The sequence below is a fragment of the Bubalus kerabau genome, chromosome 12, assembly GCF_029407905.1.
Source record: "Bubalus kerabau isolate K-KA32 ecotype Philippines breed swamp buffalo chromosome 12, PCC_UOA_SB_1v2, whole genome shotgun sequence".
Classification (NCBI taxonomy): domain Eukaryota; kingdom Metazoa; phylum Chordata; class Mammalia; order Artiodactyla; family Bovidae; genus Bubalus; species Bubalus kerabau.
Window position 1 is genome coordinate 16967886 of NC_073635.1, and position 17394 is coordinate 16985279.

The following is a 17394-nucleotide window of genomic DNA, read 5'->3' on the forward strand; positions in this document are numbered from 1 at the left end:
CAGCTCAGACGGTAAAGAATGTGCCTGGCATGCAGGAGACCCAGGTTCCATGGGGAAGATCCCCTGGAGATGGGAACAGATACCCACTCCAGTAAGAATACTAGAGGGCAGAGGTATAGTAAGAATACTATAGTAAGAATAGTAAGAATACTAGAGGAAGAATACTTCCACGGGCAGAGGAACCTGGCAGGCTACAGTCCATGGAGTTGCAAAAGAGTCAGCGACTACACAACAACAACCCTCACTCTGTGTGTAACGCAAAGAGCAGCTGCTCTCAAACCAGTGATGACTCTGGCCTTGACCCCACCCCTGCCCAGGTACATCCATGGATATTCACAAATAGGGCGTTTAGCTCCGCACCCACCATGTACAAACTCTACTCAGGAAACCTCCTATAGATTTTGATAAGGAAATTAGTGTTAGGAAATTGTAGGCTTGCTTATCAGTTGGAAGTCAACTGTTTTCCATTTCAATTGTTACCAGTTGTGTTTTTGTCTTGTTCCCTCTCACACCTGGAACCTTAAACTGTCACTGCACAGTAGCAGATATAAGGGTGATGGGACGCAGTAAGTCATGAGAAGGAAAAGCATCAGTAGTGAAACTGAATTGTCTGCATGGAGGCATGGGCATTCGACCCCACGCCACCCTTCCCTCCCTGACCTCGGGCTTGTTTACGTACTTTGCATTGTTGAGTTTCTCTTCTTCATTCAGGTTCTCCGTCTTCAGAAGGTCATAGTTAATGGAACCTGGCTGAATGGCATCGATGAGATCAAGGACCGGCAGACTTGTGCTGATCTTCGGGTCCTGCACAGAGAGAAAGCATGGGCTTCATCAATATGCTCCCAGGTTACTTCTGTTTGGCTCAAGGAAAGTGGGTGGTTCTTTTCAATTTTTGGTTGCTCCATGTGGCATGTTCCCTGATAGCTCAGCTGGTAAAGAATCTGCCTGCAATGCAGGAGACCCCAGTTCAATTCCTGGGTAGGGAAGATCTGCTGGAGAAGGGATAGGCTACCCACTCCCATACTCTTGGGCTTCCCTTATAGCTCAGCTGGTAAAGAATCCACCTGCGATGTGGGAGACCTGGGTTTGAAAGATCCCCTGGAGAAGGGAAAGGCTACCCACTCCAGTATTCTGGCCTGGAGAATTCCATGGACTGTATAGTCATGGAGTCACAGAGTCAGACAAGACTGAGCGACTTTCACTTTCCATGTGCCATGTGGGAACTTAGTTCCCTGACCAGGGATGGAACTTGTGTCCCCTGCATTGGAAGTGTGGAGACTTAACCACTGGACTGCCAAGAAAGACCCTTCTCTTTCCTTTTAAATATGAAATATACACGTCCTGGTCTGGGAAATGCCACAGTGTGGCACATGGTGTTTCAAACCAAGTGCTGTTTCTCTAGGGGGCATCAGTAGCTTCCTGGTGGCTCACTATGCAGAGGAAACCCATTGTCTGCCAACAGGCAGCGAGTCTTTCACCCAGAGCTCTGAATGCACGAAACTCTGCTCTCTCTCTTGGGTACCTGAGAGTACAGACAGGGAGAGGCGACTGCATGTCACCATCTGAGCACAGTCAAGTCTAAACTAGAGATTTCTTCAAAAAAATTAGAGGTACCAAGGGAACATTTCATGCAAAGATGAGCTCGATAAAAGACAGAAATGGTATGGACCTAACAGAAGCAGAAGATATTAAGAAGAGGTGGCAAGAATACACAGAAGAACTGTACAAAAAAGATCTTCACAACCCAGGTAATCACGATGGTGTGATTACTCACCTAGAGCCAGACATCCTGGAATGTGAAGTCAAGTGGGCCTTAGAAAGCATCACTACGAACAAAGCTAGTGGAGGTGATAGAATTCCAGTTGAGCTATTTCAAATCCTGAAAGATGATGCTGTGAAAGTGCTGCGCTCAATATGCCAGCAAATTTGGAAAACTCAGCAGTGGCCACAGGAAAAGGTCTGGAAGGAAACTGACTGGAAAAGGTCAGTTTTCATTCCAATCCCAAAGAAACGCAATGCCAAAGAATGCTCCAACTACTGCACAATTGCACTCATCTCACACGCTAGTAAAGTAATGCTCAAAATTCTCCAGGCTTCAGCAATACGTGAACCCTGAACTTCCTGATGTTCAAGCTGGTTTTAGAAAAGGCAGAGGAACCAGACATCAAATTGCCAACATCCGCTGGATCATAGAAAAAGCAAGAGAGTTCCAGAAAAACATCTATTTCTGCTTTATTGACTATGCCAAAGCCTTTGACTGTGTGGATCACAATAAACTGTGGAAAATTCTGAAAGAGATGGGAATCCCAGACCACCTGACCTGCCTCTTGAGAAATCTGTATGCAGGTCAGGAAGCAACAGTTAGAACTGGACATGCAACAACAGACTGGTTCCAAATAGGAAAAAGAGTACGTCAAGGCTGTATATTGTCACCCTGCTTATTTAACTTATATGCAGAGTACATCATGAGAAACACTGGACTGGAAGAAACACAAACTGGAATCAAGATTGCCGGGAGAAATATCAATAACCTCAGATATGCAGATGACACCACCCTTATGGCAGAAAGTGAAGAGAAACTAAAAAACTTCTTGATGAAAGTGAAAGAGAAGAGGGAAAAAGTTGGCTTAAAGCTCAACATTCAGAAAACGAAGATCATGGCATCCGGTCCCATCACTTCATGGGAAATAGATGGGGAAACAGTGGAAACAGTGTCAGATTTTATTTTCTTGGGCTCCAAAATCACTGCAGATGGTGACTGCAGCCATGAAATTAAAAGACGCTTACTCCTTGGAAGGAAAGTTATGACCAACCTAGATAGCATATTCAAAAGCAGAGACATTACTTTGCCAACAAAGGTCCATCTAGTCAAGGCTGTGGTTTTTCCTGTGGTCATGTATGAATGTGAGAGTTGGACTGTGAAGAAAGCTGAGCGCCGAAGAATTGATGCTTTTGAACTGTGGTGTTGGAGAAGACTCTTGAGAGTCCCTTGGACTGCAAGGAGATCCAACCAGTCCATTCTGAAGGAGATCAGCCCTGGGATTTCTTTGGAAGGAATGATGCTAAAGCTGAAACTCCAGTACTTTGGCCACCTCATGCGAAGAGTTGACTCATTGGAAAAGACTCTGATGCTGGGAGGGATTGGGGGCAGGAGGAGAAGGGGATGACAGAGGATGAGATGGCTGGATGGCATCAGTGACTCGATGGATGTGAGTCTGAGTGAATTCCGGGAGTTGGTGATGGACAGGGAGGCCTGGCGTGCTGAGATTCATGGGGTTGCAAAGAGTCGGACACGACTGAGCGACTGAACTGAACTGAAGTCTAAACACCTCATACCTTGAGGGTCCAAATCAGAGTTAATTCTAACCAAGAAACAAGACACAGGACCCCTGCAAGATATTAGGTCTTCAGCACAGGCCCTCTGCAAAGGTACAAAAATATTTAAAAAAAAAAAAATCGGAAGGGTAGGGACTTCCTTGGTTGCAGTCCAGTGGTTAAGACTCTTCCAATGGAGGGGGTAAGGGTTCGATCCCTGGTCGGGGAACTAAGATCCCACATGCTGCACAGCACGGCCAAGAAATAAAAATGAATGAAATAATTACAATAAAACAATGTAAAAAATAGGATGGGTCCATTTTTACTTATTTCTGGGTAATATAAGTGAAAGTCACTCAGTTGTGTCCAACTCTCTGCAACCCCATGGACTACAGCCTACCAGGCTCCTCTGTCCCTGGAACTCTCCAGGCAAGAATACTGGAGTGGGCTACCATTTCCTTCTCCAGGGGATCTTCCCAAACCAGGGATCGAACCCAGGTCTCCTATATTTCAGGCAGACTCATTACTGTCTGAGTCACCAGGGAAGCCCAGGTAATATAAGACCTACCACAAAATTAAAATCAATATACATATAACCATTTCTAATTTCCATTATTAGCCAGAGCTTCTATCTCTATAGAATTTTTTGGTGAAGAAGCACAAGGAAAGCAAAATGGAGAGACTGGAGTTTCAGCTTCTTCCCTACTTTCTTCCCACAGTCTTGGGGGGCTGATGGGCAGCGAGATGGGCAGCAGTCAGCAGCGTTCATAGATGAGGGGGGACCAGGACTGTTTCTACAGTGGCTAATGGGGGGGTGGGCTATGCTCATTTTTTGAAAGGTTTCACTTAAAATCCCAGTCTGGTGCTCTGTGATGACCTAGAGGAGTAGGACAGGGGGACGGGAGGGAGGCTCAAGAGGGAGGTGATATATGTATTGTTATGGCTCATTCACATTGTTGCACAGCAGAAACCAACACAACATTGTAAAAATTAAAAAACAACAAAAATAAATCGTGTTTTTTCTTTCTTTTTTTTTTTTTTTTTTTGACCTATTCTGTAATGACTTGGTGAGAAGACAGGAGAAAATTCACCCTGAGCATCACAAGGAGAAAAAAATTATCAAACATTCTGAAGAGGAACACCCCAGAAACTGCCAGGTAATGCAAAGGGCTGCGTTCCTGTAAAGCAGCAGCTGTTCTACCAAGAGACGCACTCCCGGGACTGTTTAACCATCATTTCATAGCCACGGTCACGTGATCTACAGATACACTCTGCTCTAGAACCTCACCTTGCAGGGAGAGGTGCTTTCCCCTCCCTAGTGGACACCACCTGCAATTATTAGCTGTGACTTCAGGAGTTAAATAAGCCCCAGATTCTTCATTATACAATCAGGAAAATGGTGGGACTTCCCTCATGGATCAGTGGTTAAGACTCCATGCTTCTGTCACAGGGGGCACAGGTTCGATCCCTAGTCAGGGAACTAAGATCCCACATGCCACGCAAAGCGGTAAAAAAAAAAAAAAAAAAAAAATCAGGGAAATGGTAACGCTATCTTCACGATATCTGTGAACAAGAAGGCCTTACAAACAAGAAGGCCCTGGTCCTCAGAGTGCAGTCCATCCTGGGAGCACCCTTCTTCACCACCTTCCCTGATCTCTTTCTGGAAAGATTTGTTCATGTCGATCACCAGTCTCTGCTTCAACCGCTGCTCAGCTCTTCAGACCAAACAAATGGTAAGTGGAGGGCAGACAGAGCTGGCTGTTTCCTGTGCTGAGCTCACAGAGTCCAGGCACCCCTGGTATAGCCCAGCCCAGAGATACATCCCTTGCCCTTTCTGGGAGGGGAGAGATTTCCACTTTTCTCTTGATTTTGAAGCAGAGGATCGACATCATGACAAACTGCCTCATCCACCCTGTTAATATAACTCTGAAGGGGTCCCTCCCCCAATCTTGACCTTTAAATCAAGAAAATGTAGTTACGACGGGACGCCGACACTATACTGTGGATCAAGTGCTCAGGGCCCTTGAGAAAGAATCCAGCTAATGTTTAAAACATGAGATGACAAATGTAATAAAATATAATGCTGTTATTAATAAAAACGGGATTTGGATACAAGTACACAATTGCTTTTTTTCTTAAAAACAAAAGAAAATACCCCATGGGAGATCTTCTAGCATTTTACATCTCACCCTCATCATGTTAACAATCTGAACCATGGAGCTGTGCACGCTTAAAAAAATACTATATTTTACATTACTTTGGAAGAACGATGCCTAAAATCCCTTATAAAAAATGACTGGATTTTTTAAATTAATTATTAGGGAAGAAAATGACAAGAAATTTGTCAATGAAACGGCCTATGAACATCAAAACAATAATGGGTCATTCAAGCAAAATAAAAATGGGAGGGGTGCCTCAAAGACCTCATACTGAAGGTCACTCTTGAAGACAGAGTGAAAGCAATAAAGATAAGCATAAAGCTCAGGGGGCCGCGAGCGGGAGACAAAGCACGTTACCTTGAAACTAGAGATGGATGAATTCTTCTCCGCTTCCTTCAGTGTTTCATTCACCCAGTTGACAATAGTATCATCATTGACCTTCTGCCCACCTCCAATGTCTTCAAGAATATTCAACGTGTACCTGAACAAAACCAAGAATGATTTCTGGAGAAAAGTCACTAAAAAATTCACAATTGTATAGCACAGGGAACTCTTCTCCATACTCTGCTGCTGCTGCTAAGTCGCTTCAGTTATGTCCAGCACTGTGTGACCCCATAGACAGCAGCCCACCAGGCTCCTCCGTCCATGGGATTTTCCAGGCAAGAGTACTGGAGTGGGGTGCCATTGCCTTCTCCATCTCAATACTCTATAATGACCTAAATGGGAAAAGAATCTAAAAGACACTGGATATATGTATTTGTGTAACTGAATCACTTTGCTGTTCAGCAGAAAGTAACACAATATTGTAAGTCAACTATACTCCAGTAAAAATTAAAAAAAACATATGAAAAAGAATTCACTATTCACAGAGTTGCCAGCATAGAAGTTTTTATTTTTTCCTGTCGCAGAAGATGACCTGGATACCATTGCAGTTGAGGAACAAAGAATATGTAATAACACTAGTTCCTTTTAGAATAACAAAATAGAACTTTATATGTAGAGTGTGATGCAGAGCAAATACCACCGTCATTGTGGGAAGGCAAAGCAGAAGGGAAGCAAGGAGAGAAAAATGAAGCAAAGGCTTTGAACCAGTGGTGCTTTTCTTAAAGGAACCATGAAAATCAAGGAACAATTCGATGTTAGGCAAGCCCATAGCCCAAGCACATATATTCAGACAAGACTATCATTCAAAAAGACATATGCACCCCTATGTTCAGAGCAGCACTATTCACAATAGCCAAGACATGGAGACAACCTGAATGTCCACTGATAATGGATAAAGGAGACACACACACACACACACACAGCAATATTACTCGACACAAAAAGCATGAAATAACACCATTTATAGCAACATGGATGAAACTAGAGGTGATCGTGCTAAGTGAAGTAAGCCAGAAAGAGAAAGACAAACACCATATGATATCTCTTACACGTGGAATCTAAAATATGACATGCATGAACCTATCTACAAAACAGAAACAGATTCACAGACACGGAGAATAGACTTCTGTCTGCCGAGGGGGAAAGGGGTGGGGAAGGGAGGTATTGGAAGTATTGGGGGTTAGCAGATACAAACTGTTAATTATAGAATGAGATAAACAACAAGGCCCCACTGTATAGCACACAGAACTGTATTGAACATCCCGTGACAAACCACAATGGAAAAAATATGGAAAAGAATGTATAAACATACATATATATATATGCATATGCATGTATACCCAAATCACTTTGCTGTACAGCAGAAATTAACACAACATTGTAAATCAGCTATAGGTCAATAAAAAAGGAAAAGCCCGACCAGCTAACATAACAAAGAAAAAACATAAAAGTTTCCCCGGTATAAGACAGAAGTAGAAATTAATCTCTAGTTAATCCCTAGTTTGAGAGTAAGAAGTGCCTTTGAGACACACGATTATGAGAAGTGTGGTGGTGGGGAACGTTACGATGCTTCAAACTCTTAAAATTCCAGGGAGCAGAGAAGACTCACCATTCCCCAAGCTGATCCCTCTCAAAAGGGAAATAGAGAGGCAAGCAGTGAGCAAGTGGGCAGGTCGGCTGGCCTCAGGGTTCAGTCTTGTTAAGGGTGAGGGGGAGGTGGTCAAATTACCCACGAAAGACTAGGGTTTCAGTGTGCGTCGTCCAAACTGAAATTCAAGTCTCCGGCCTGTCTGGAGGGCCTCCCTAAATAAGGTCACCCTCCGCCCAGGGTTTTGCTTACATAACCCATCGGGTGTCTTCCTCCAGTTACTGCTTCTGTGGAAAACACCGTCCTTCATGATCTCCCACACGGCTTTCAAGTGTTATCTCTGAAAAAGGAGTAATGACCCACTTTCTTCAGATGAAAGCACTTCCCCATCACTGGCGATGGGGAGGAAAAGAGCTTCTGCAACTTGTCTTTACCAAAAAATAAAATTGGGTGGGGGCGGGTGCTTCCCTGGTGGCTCAGTGGTAAAGAATCTGCCTGCCAAACCAGAAGACATAAGCAATGCAGGTTCAAATCTCTGGGTTGGGAAGATCCTCGGGGGGAGGAAATGGCAACCCACTCCAGTATTCTTGCCTGGAAAATCCCATGGACAGAGGATCCTGGCGGGCCACAGTCCATGGGGTTGCAAAAAGTCAAACTCAGCTTGAGAGATAGAGCACGCACGCACGCACACGTATTGTTGATTCACTTTGCTGTATAGCAGAGCCTTCTATGGGGTCGCATAGAAAGTCGGACACGACCGAAGCGACTTAGCAGCAGCAGCAGCAGCAGAAACTAATACAACTGTAAAGCAATTATACTCCAATAAAGATTAAAGAAATGAAATGGCCCCATGAGTCCCAGCTTTAGGCTGGGCCTCATCCAACAGCAGGGGATGGATGGGATTCGGGGCTGGAGGGGCTGTGATTATGACTTTCGTGCTTTCCTGCCATGGAACTCGTGGTTTATTGATATAACATGTGACCCTGAGGGGCAAACCTAGCTGCTTTGTTTTTCACAGACCATCCCCAATTCGCCGTCCACAGCCTCTTTGATGTGGAGAGAATTCCCTCCGTTGCCTGCTGCAGACTCGCGCTCCTTTGCTGGAGTCTACTGTTGCTGTCTGCTGGCACTCTACTTGCCTCAGGCTTTTGTCTCCAAAATTTACACACACGCAATCTGCCAGCTTTCCAATCTGAGAACAATTTCCAGGCTACTGAAGGGGAAAGGGAGGTTTAGGCTCTCATTTGTTTTTAGGGGGGAAAATGACATGCCATTTATTGTCCAGATAAATGACCAAATTAACACATCTGTGCAAACCAGTGACATAAATTTCAGCTAGAACTGGCTCTAAATTTATTAGATCTGTTAATATGTGGCACACAGAGAAAGAAAAAAATCCCCTTCTGCTGGAATTTACATAATCAGTCATTTCATCACCTTCAACAGTAAGGAATTTCTCTGTCCATTTTCTTATATGAAATTATTATTATTATTTTTTAATCTTTTGACCATGCCACACAGCATGTGGGATCTTAGTTGCCTGATAGGGATCAAATCATGCCCCAAGCATTGGCAGCTTGGAGTCTTGACCACTGAACCCCCAGGGAAGTCCCCACAATTCTTATTCAGTAAAGATTCATGAGAAATAGGACTTATTAACCAGGAAGAGACTAAGCTCAAACTAGCCCTTGTTATATATACATACCAGCCTTGTTGTTGGGTCACATTTTTATAAAACTCAAAACAAAGATCATATTACAAGGTGATTTTCAGCTATTATGAAATTCAAAATAGAATAGAGTTGGCCTGAGTATTTTTTTAAGTCACTAAAACAAAATATCAAAGATGCTTTCATCTCCAGACCCAAGAGTCAATTTAACTGTGGCAACTAAAAAGACTTTGGTTTTGGTTTTCAAAGCAATCAGTACCAAAAGGCATTCCGTTAAGAATTAAACACACACGGGAAATAAAATAGTGGGGAGTTCAGAAGGCGTTTCTGAAAATACACTGGTAAGAACAGCTCTTAGGGACTTTCAGCCATGTTCTAGATACAGGCACTGTAACAGGGACTAGAGTTAAAGCTGCTTTAACTCTGGTGTTTTCTGTGCCAGAGAAGCCTATGATATCTGCCTTTGATCATTAAAGAGATCCCAGTTGAGAAAAGGGTAATGGAGCATCATATTTGATAAAGCAAATGTAAATCAGGTAGTGATTATGATCACTTCTGACCACCCTCCATCACCTGGGAACACTGACATAATTGCTCTGAGGACCATTATAAATATTAGGACCTGCAGACAGTGGCCTGGGAATAGAGCTTCTGTGCTTCAGGAAATGACAAACCTTGTCTCTGCCATTACCTTGTTAGATATAATGTAATGTGACATATGGTTTCTGGGGCTTCCTTCCATGTAGAAAAATGAATTAAGTCACTCTAACTTAGGCTCTCGGAGAAGGCAATGGCAACCCACTCCAGTACTCTTGCCTGGAAAATCCCATGGGCAGAGGAGCCTGGTAGGCTGCAGTCCAGGAGGTCACTAAAAGTCGGACATGACTGAGCGACTTCACTTTCACACATTGGAGAAGGAAAGGGCAACCCATTCCAGTGTTCTTGCCTGGAGAATCCCAGGGATGGGGGAGCCTGGTGGGCTGCCATCTATGGGGTCGCACAGAGTTGGACACAACTGAAGTGACTTAGCAGCAGCAACAGCAGCAGCAACATAGGTTCTAATTAAGGAATGGAAGACTTCTGCCTGCTCAGGGCTATCAGTATAGGAGAAAAAGAGCGAAGCATGTAAAAGTGAACTAGTTAATGCTTACAGCTTTGCTATCTAGAATTCTCCCCAGGCTCATGCTTTTGTACCAAAAATTGTTTACTTTTCTCATCATTTATCTTCCATTTGTGTATCTTATTATATTCTACTATTGATTAAATAATTTGTCCACAGAGCTCTCACATTAATCAAATTTATATTTGGCTCTAAAAGGTATGCACATGAGTTTGAGTGAACTCCAGGAGACAGTGAAGGACAGGGGAGCCTGGTGTGCTGCAGTCCATGGGGTTTCAAAGACACGACTGAGTGACTCAACAACTAAAAGGTATCTAAAGTTCTCTGTTATAGAAGTAGCAGGAAATTCTGCTTCTGGTCATGATGGAATAACAGGAATCAGACTGACCCTTCTGCCTTAAACACATAAAACCCAATGAAAAAATATGAAATGGTGTTGTCTAGACTGGACGACAGAAAACACAAAACAGGGGTCCCTGAGAAGGCAAATGAATGTGGTGAGCCCTAAGATTGTCCCAGTTTATTGCACAGAGAATTCCCAGGCTGCAGTGCAGGGCAAGAGAACTCAAACAGAGCATGACAGTCTCGATGAGCTGACGGGACAGGGTTGAGAACTCAAGGAAGCCACGGTGCTAGAATGTGTGTGGCAGAAGAGCAGAGAGAAGAGAGCTGCCCAGAGAGCAGAGTCATCTAGAACAAAAGCTCCAGAGATCTTCAGAAATTCTGCCTCGAGTGCTTAGCATAGTGTGACTTGGTGCATGCATTTGAGCAAATACACTGAGGCTGGGAAAAGAACTTGCAGAAATGAATGGGCAGAGCAATCCTTGGAGTTCACACAAGCGTGGGATACATCTGGCTCCCACCAGTCAGAGTAGACAAATCTCATGATATATGGAGCATCAAGTAAAGTACTCAGATGAGATTATCTCAGTATTGAGAGCAAAGTGAGCTCGAGATTAATTAAGATTTTAAGTAAGTCCCCAAAGGATCAAATTTTGTTTAAGTAACGTAACTGCATCCCACCTAAACTGCACCTTTAGGATGCAGTCCATCCTAAAGGAGATCAGGCCTGGGTGTTCATTGGAAGGACTGATGTTGAAGCTGAAACTCCAATACTTTGGCCACCTGATGCAAAGAGCTGACTCATTTGAAAAGACCCTGATTCTGGGAAAGATTGAGGGCAGGAGGAGAAGGGGACGACAGAGGATGAGATGGTTGGATGGCATCACGGACTCAATGGACATGGGTTTGGGTGGATTCCGGGAGTTGGTGATGGACAGGGAGGCCTGGCCTGCTGTGGTTCATGGGGTCGCAAAGAGTCAGACACAACTGAGCGACTGAACTGCATCCCAGTGGCTCAGAGGGTAAACCGTCTGTCTGCAATGCAGGAGACCCAGCTTCGATTCCTGGGTTGGGAAGATCCCCTGGAGAAGGAAATGGCAACCCACTCCAGTACCCTTGCCTGGAAAATCCCATGGATGGAGAAGCCTGATAGGCTACAGTCCATGGGGTCGCAAAGAATCAGACACGACTGAGGGATTTCACTTTCTTTAAAGGAATACAGAAATATCTAGCAAATGGCAAGGTAAAATTCACAATGCCTTACATACAGTGAAAAATCAGTAGGCATTCCAGGAAGCAAGAAAGTATGAGCCATAGTGAGGTTAAAAATCAATTAATAGAAACAGAAATAGCAGTTATTGTACTTATATTCTATAGCTCAAGAAGGTTAAGAGATATAGGAGATGTCAAAAAGACCTAAATCAAATTTCTATATATGAAAACTATAAAGTCTGAGATGAAAAACATATACACCAAATGGAATTAATGGCAGACATTGTAGAAGAGAGTAGTGAATTTAAGACAAGGCAATAGAAATTATCCCAAATGAAACAGAGAAGAAAAAATGAAACATAAAGGAAAAAGATGATCTGAGCATCAATGAATTCTGGGACAACTTCAGTGATCAAATACTTAAGAGTCCTGAAAAACTAGGGTGGGTGGGTACAGGAGTCAAATTTGAATAAATAAAGGCCAACGTTTTTCCAAATTTGATGAAAATTGTAAACTCATAGATGCAAGAAGCTCAACAAACCTCAAGTGCAAGAAACACCAAAGTACATCATAATCAAACTACTTAAAAGCAATGATTAAGAGAAAATCTTGAAAGAAGCCAGAAAAGAAAAGACATGACCTACGGAGGAACAACGGAGAAGTTAATGGCAACCCATTCCAGTATTCTTCCCTGGAGACTCCCATGGCCAGAGGAGCCTGGCAGGCCATGGTCCACAGGGTCGAAAGTAGTCAGACACAACTGAAGCGACTCAGCACTGAGGAACAAAGATAAGAAATACAATAGATTTATCACTGGAAACAATGCAAGCTAGAAGACAGTGAACACTACCTTCAAAATAATGAAAGAAAAAACTATCAACCTAAAATTCTACACTCAGATAAAATACCTTGCAAAAATGAAATAAAGAGTTTATCAGACATATAGAAGCTGAAATAATTCCTTGCCAACAGATCTGCACCACTAGGAATATTTCAAGTAGAAGGCAAATGGTATCAGATAGAAATCTGGATCTATACCATGAAAAGAGAAGCACCTGAAATGACAGATATGTAGGTAAATATAGCATATTTCCCCCCTTTATTTTGAAAGTCCCTTTAAAGGATAAGCGACTGTATTTACATCAATCAGTTAAAAGTTAGAGGATGGGAGAAAAACGTATCATGCTAAAACTAATCAAGAAGCTGTATCACTATCTGGAAAAATAGCTTTTAGAGACAAAGAGTATCATCAGGCATAGGGGTAACTCCACATGAAAAAGGGTGATTCATTAAAAATTAAGGTTGTTATGACAACCTTAAATGCTGATGAACTTGACAATAGAATTTCCAAGTACCTGAAACAAAACTGATAGAAATGAAAGAAAAAACAAACAAACAAAAAAGCAGGACACGCCCAGCCCCCCCCCCCACTCCTTTGGGTTTCATTTTAGCTTAAAATATAGTTTTACTGGATTAAATCACATTCCTGAAATTTGCTAGTACTTTTCTAGATTAAAAAATACATTCAATCAAACCAATATTGTAAAGCAACCATCAATTAATTAAAAATAAACAAATATAATTTAAAAAATAAAGAATTTGTTCAACAAAATGCCATTTCCCTGAGCTGTATTACCTTCTCATTAACTGCCAGACCAAGGCCAACGTTAGGGTGCGGTTTCCTTCATTGAGGTCTTGTCCACCAATGCCAACCAGGGAGAACTTTGCTTGATTCTTCCCCAGTTCCACTGCATAGTTACAATTCTCAAGCTGTTAATGAGCAGGAAACAATCTAATGTCATCATCTCTTTGATGATAAATACCAGAGGAAGTAAGATGATAAAAATAGACACAAAATGAAATAATAAGGTCAGACTGAATAATCTCTCAAGTTTCTAGTTCTGCAATTCTAGGATTCTAAATTAGTCAAATAATTTTCCATCTTTTTAAAAAATTTTATTTGGCTGCACCGGGTCTCAGTTGTGGCATGCAGGATCTGGTTTCCCAACCAGGACTGAAACCCCAGACCCCCTGCAATGGGAGCTTGGAGTCTTAACCACTGGACCAGCAGGGAAGCCTTATTTATTTCCACCTTTTCTTAAAGACTGCCACTCACTCTCATCAAAAGAAAAAAAAAATATCCATAGTGTACCAGGTGTAAAGCCAAAATGAGTTATTATGATGACCATTTTCATGGCTCTATCCCATGACATAACTAGAAAGCTATACTAAATAACCTGTCTATAATATCCCTAAAATAGTTGCATTTGTAGAGACTGATCTGGAAAATCCAGATCCTGTAAGCACACAGTAGACCGACATATGGGATGGGGGTTCCCGTGGCTACGATTCACGGATTACTGGGTCACAGGGACGATAAATGGTGGGAAATGTTCGTGCCACCCTCATGGCTGTGGCTGCTTTTACAAAACAATGTGTTCTCACTAGACATACTATTTGTACATGTCAAACTGTTAGCACAGGTTTCGATCCTTTAGAAAATTAGAATGAGGATCTTGCTGGAGGGAAAGGCACCCCACAGCTCTGCTTGCTCTAATTATCTTAATTAGAATTTTTACATCATGACGCTTAAAGACATACAACACGGAATTATAAATAAGCAATCAGCTGAAATAATGAACTCCCTTTAATAAAAACCACTCAGGTTTCTGATTGCTGTATCTTAAATTAATCCCTGGATAAGCATTTCTTATCTGAGCTTGGCTTCCTGATAAAAGTATTCACATGGTGCTCTTGTGGGCTTATGACTTCATCTGACGACCAGAACCTCACAAGAGTCATCATTTACCTTCTTCATGTTACCCCCCAGTTTGGGGTATGGTGGTTTGTTTACTCTGCTCCAGTCAACGGGGACTTTAATCTTTTCATAGAGCTGGAAGATGACCAGGGCATCTGATAAGTCACTAAATGAAAACAAACACAAAGAATTCTCAGATATCCAACATTTATGGAGGGCCTGGAGCGGGCCAGGCAATTCTTTACACATTAGTTCAAGGAACATTCCCAGCAACTTGGCCATATTGGTATCAGTCACTTCATCTTTAGAGGGGAGGAAATTCTGACTCAGAGAAAGGGAGGGAGCTTCCTAGAAGTGTCCTCCAGGTGTGACCACTAATGCCTCTTCAGCAGAAACATATATTCTCCAGAAAAATAAACAGCTCCAACAGCATTGGAGACACGCCCACAAACTGGACATTTGCTGTTTGGCCTGCTTGTGAGCAGATCTTGGGTAGATGCATCATAGAGTTGATTTGTTCTTTTGCTGCTGGATTATGAGTTTTGTACAGTAAGTCCCCAACATATGAACCTTCAAGTTGCAAACTTGCAAAGACGCGAATGTATGTTTGCATGTCCAATCACATAAGTTAGAGCACGTGTCTGGCGTACATTGTCATGCGCCTGCACCCCCTACAAGTGGCTATGCTTCTGTGTACTTTACTGTACAGGTCTCCCTGGTGGCTCAGACGGTAAAGCGTCTGTCTAGAATGCGGGAGACCCGGGCTCGAGCCCTGGGTTGGGAAGATCCCCTGGAGAAGGAAATGGCAATCCACTCCAGTACTATTGCCTGGAAAATGCCATGGACAGAGGAGCCTGGTAGGCTACAGTCTATGGGGTCACAAAGAATCGGACACGACTGAGCGATTTCATTTCACTTTCCCTGGTGGCTCAGTGGAAAAGAATCTACCTGCCAATGCAGGAGATGTGGGTTTGACCCCTGGGTTGGGAAGATCCTCTGAAGAAAGAAATGGCAACCCACTCCAGTATTCTTGCCTGCGAAATTCCATGGACAGAGGAGCCTGGCAGGTTACAGTCCATGGGGGAACAAAGAGTCGGACACGACTGAGCGACTGAACATGCTCGTAGGATGGGCATATAGAGTACAGTATCTTTATTTCTTGCCTGTCCATTGATGCCAGCCCCTGTGTGCCAGCTGTTGTACTGTACCACAATACTTTCCAAGGTACCGTAAGATTAAAAATGTTTTTCTTTATTTTTGTATTTGTTTTTAATGTATTATTTGTGTGGAAAGTATTATAAACCTATTACAGTACAGTACTACATAGCTGATTGCGTTAGTTGGTTACCTAGGCTAACTTCATTGGGTTTTTGAACAAAATGGACTTATGAACACCCTCTCCAAATGGAACTCATTCACATGTAGGGGACTTGCTATACTAAATACATAGCAAGGTTGGTGTATGGAAGTGAGTTTTTCAACACCTGCTGCTCAATTCACGTTTCCCCCCTTCTCACTGAGGTGCACACATTTTTTGAGACCTGCACACCAGAGTGATATCTGAAATCTTGGGCATCTTCACAGGTCTTGGTACCTCATATTCAGGAAGAGGCCCTCAATATTCTTACCTGTACAAATGATTGACTCGCGGGTTTACACCCAAGGAGTTCATCCAGTTCCTAAACGTCCGCTCTTCTCTTGTCTCACCTAAATGAATGAAGGCTAGTTATCTTTCAGGCACCAAGAAAATATGCTTTTTTATGATCAAAGTTTAACTAAAGCAGCTGTCACAAACACCGAAAGTAGAATTAAAAAATATAAAAACCCTAACGGATTTGAATGAGGGTTGCTATTCTGCAATTTTTCCATTTCAGTTCAATGAGAACAGCATCTATTATTATTAACAGCATACAAGAGCCCATGAGGGTAAACTGTTCAGGGTTGTCCCTCAAAGGCTTACATTCTTTTTGGAAGAATATGTGTTTTGAGAATCAAAGAGGGATCATGCAAGCTCGAGGGCTACCATATGAGGTGGATATTTATGTTTGAATTGAGATAAAGGTAAGAATTGTACAGGCTACATTTGGAGGCAGTGCAATTTGAGCTCTACCTTAGAGGGCTAGTAAAATCTAAATGGTAAAGAGGAAATAGGAGGGGATGTGGGGGGACAAGTAAGGAGGGCGGGGTAGGAGATTATGTAAATATGAACACAAAGGGAATGACAGACAAGGTCTGTATTAAGACTGTTAGAGATTGACTTTTCAGATATCTGTGTAGTACAGTCCACACCGATAAGGCTGTCTGGTGGCTGGAACCAGAATCGGGGATCTTTGGATGCCAGGTAGCAGATTTTGGTTGATATATTAGACAATGACAGTCATTATGGGTTCTTTTTAATTACCATAATAAATTCTCGAGCAAGGCAGACTTATAATGAAAGCAGTCTATGATGTGTTTGGCAGCGGTGCGCAGAATTACTGAAAGGCAATATGCATTTAAATTAAACACACAGAGGGGAGAGTGTTTGACACCAGCACATGGGCGCATTCAAGTGCTTGATGGATGGAGGGCTAGGCCCCTAAGACCTATTGAAACAGTTGGTGTATGATTTAGTAAGAGTCTGGAAGAGCAGAAAGGAAAAACAACAATCTAAAAGTCATTCTGTGGGAAGAATTATTAGTATTTGCTGATTCAAGGGATTTAGGGGTGAAGGAGAGGAAGATACCAAAGTGGAACCCAGGGTTTTGGTGACTGAAAAGAGAAAAATGTGGTATGATTCATGGAAATGGAGAATTTCTAAATGAGAGTGGATGGGATGGGAGGTTGGGGGGTGGGTAGAGAGGCAAT

General features: G+C 42.7%; 1 protein-coding gene across 3 annotated transcripts in view; it reads right to left on the bottom strand.

The window, feature by feature from the left end:
- Positions 1-17394, bottom strand: part of LCP1 (lymphocyte cytosolic protein 1) — a 103109-nt gene that overhangs the window by 3573 nt on the left and 82142 nt on the right. For all 3 annotated transcript variants that reach the window (XM_055542057.1, XM_055542059.1, XM_055542058.1), the window contains exons 11-15: positions 16176-16254; positions 14599-14713; positions 13426-13559; positions 5832-5955; positions 680-804 (exon numbers count right to left, since the gene is read on the bottom strand). In XM_055542057.1, coding sequence (XP_055398032.1) covers positions 680-804; positions 5832-5955; positions 13426-13559; positions 14599-14713; positions 16176-16254 — 577 coding nt within the window. The remainder of the gene's footprint in view (positions 1-679; positions 805-5831; positions 5956-13425; positions 13560-14598; positions 14714-16175; positions 16255-17394) is intronic.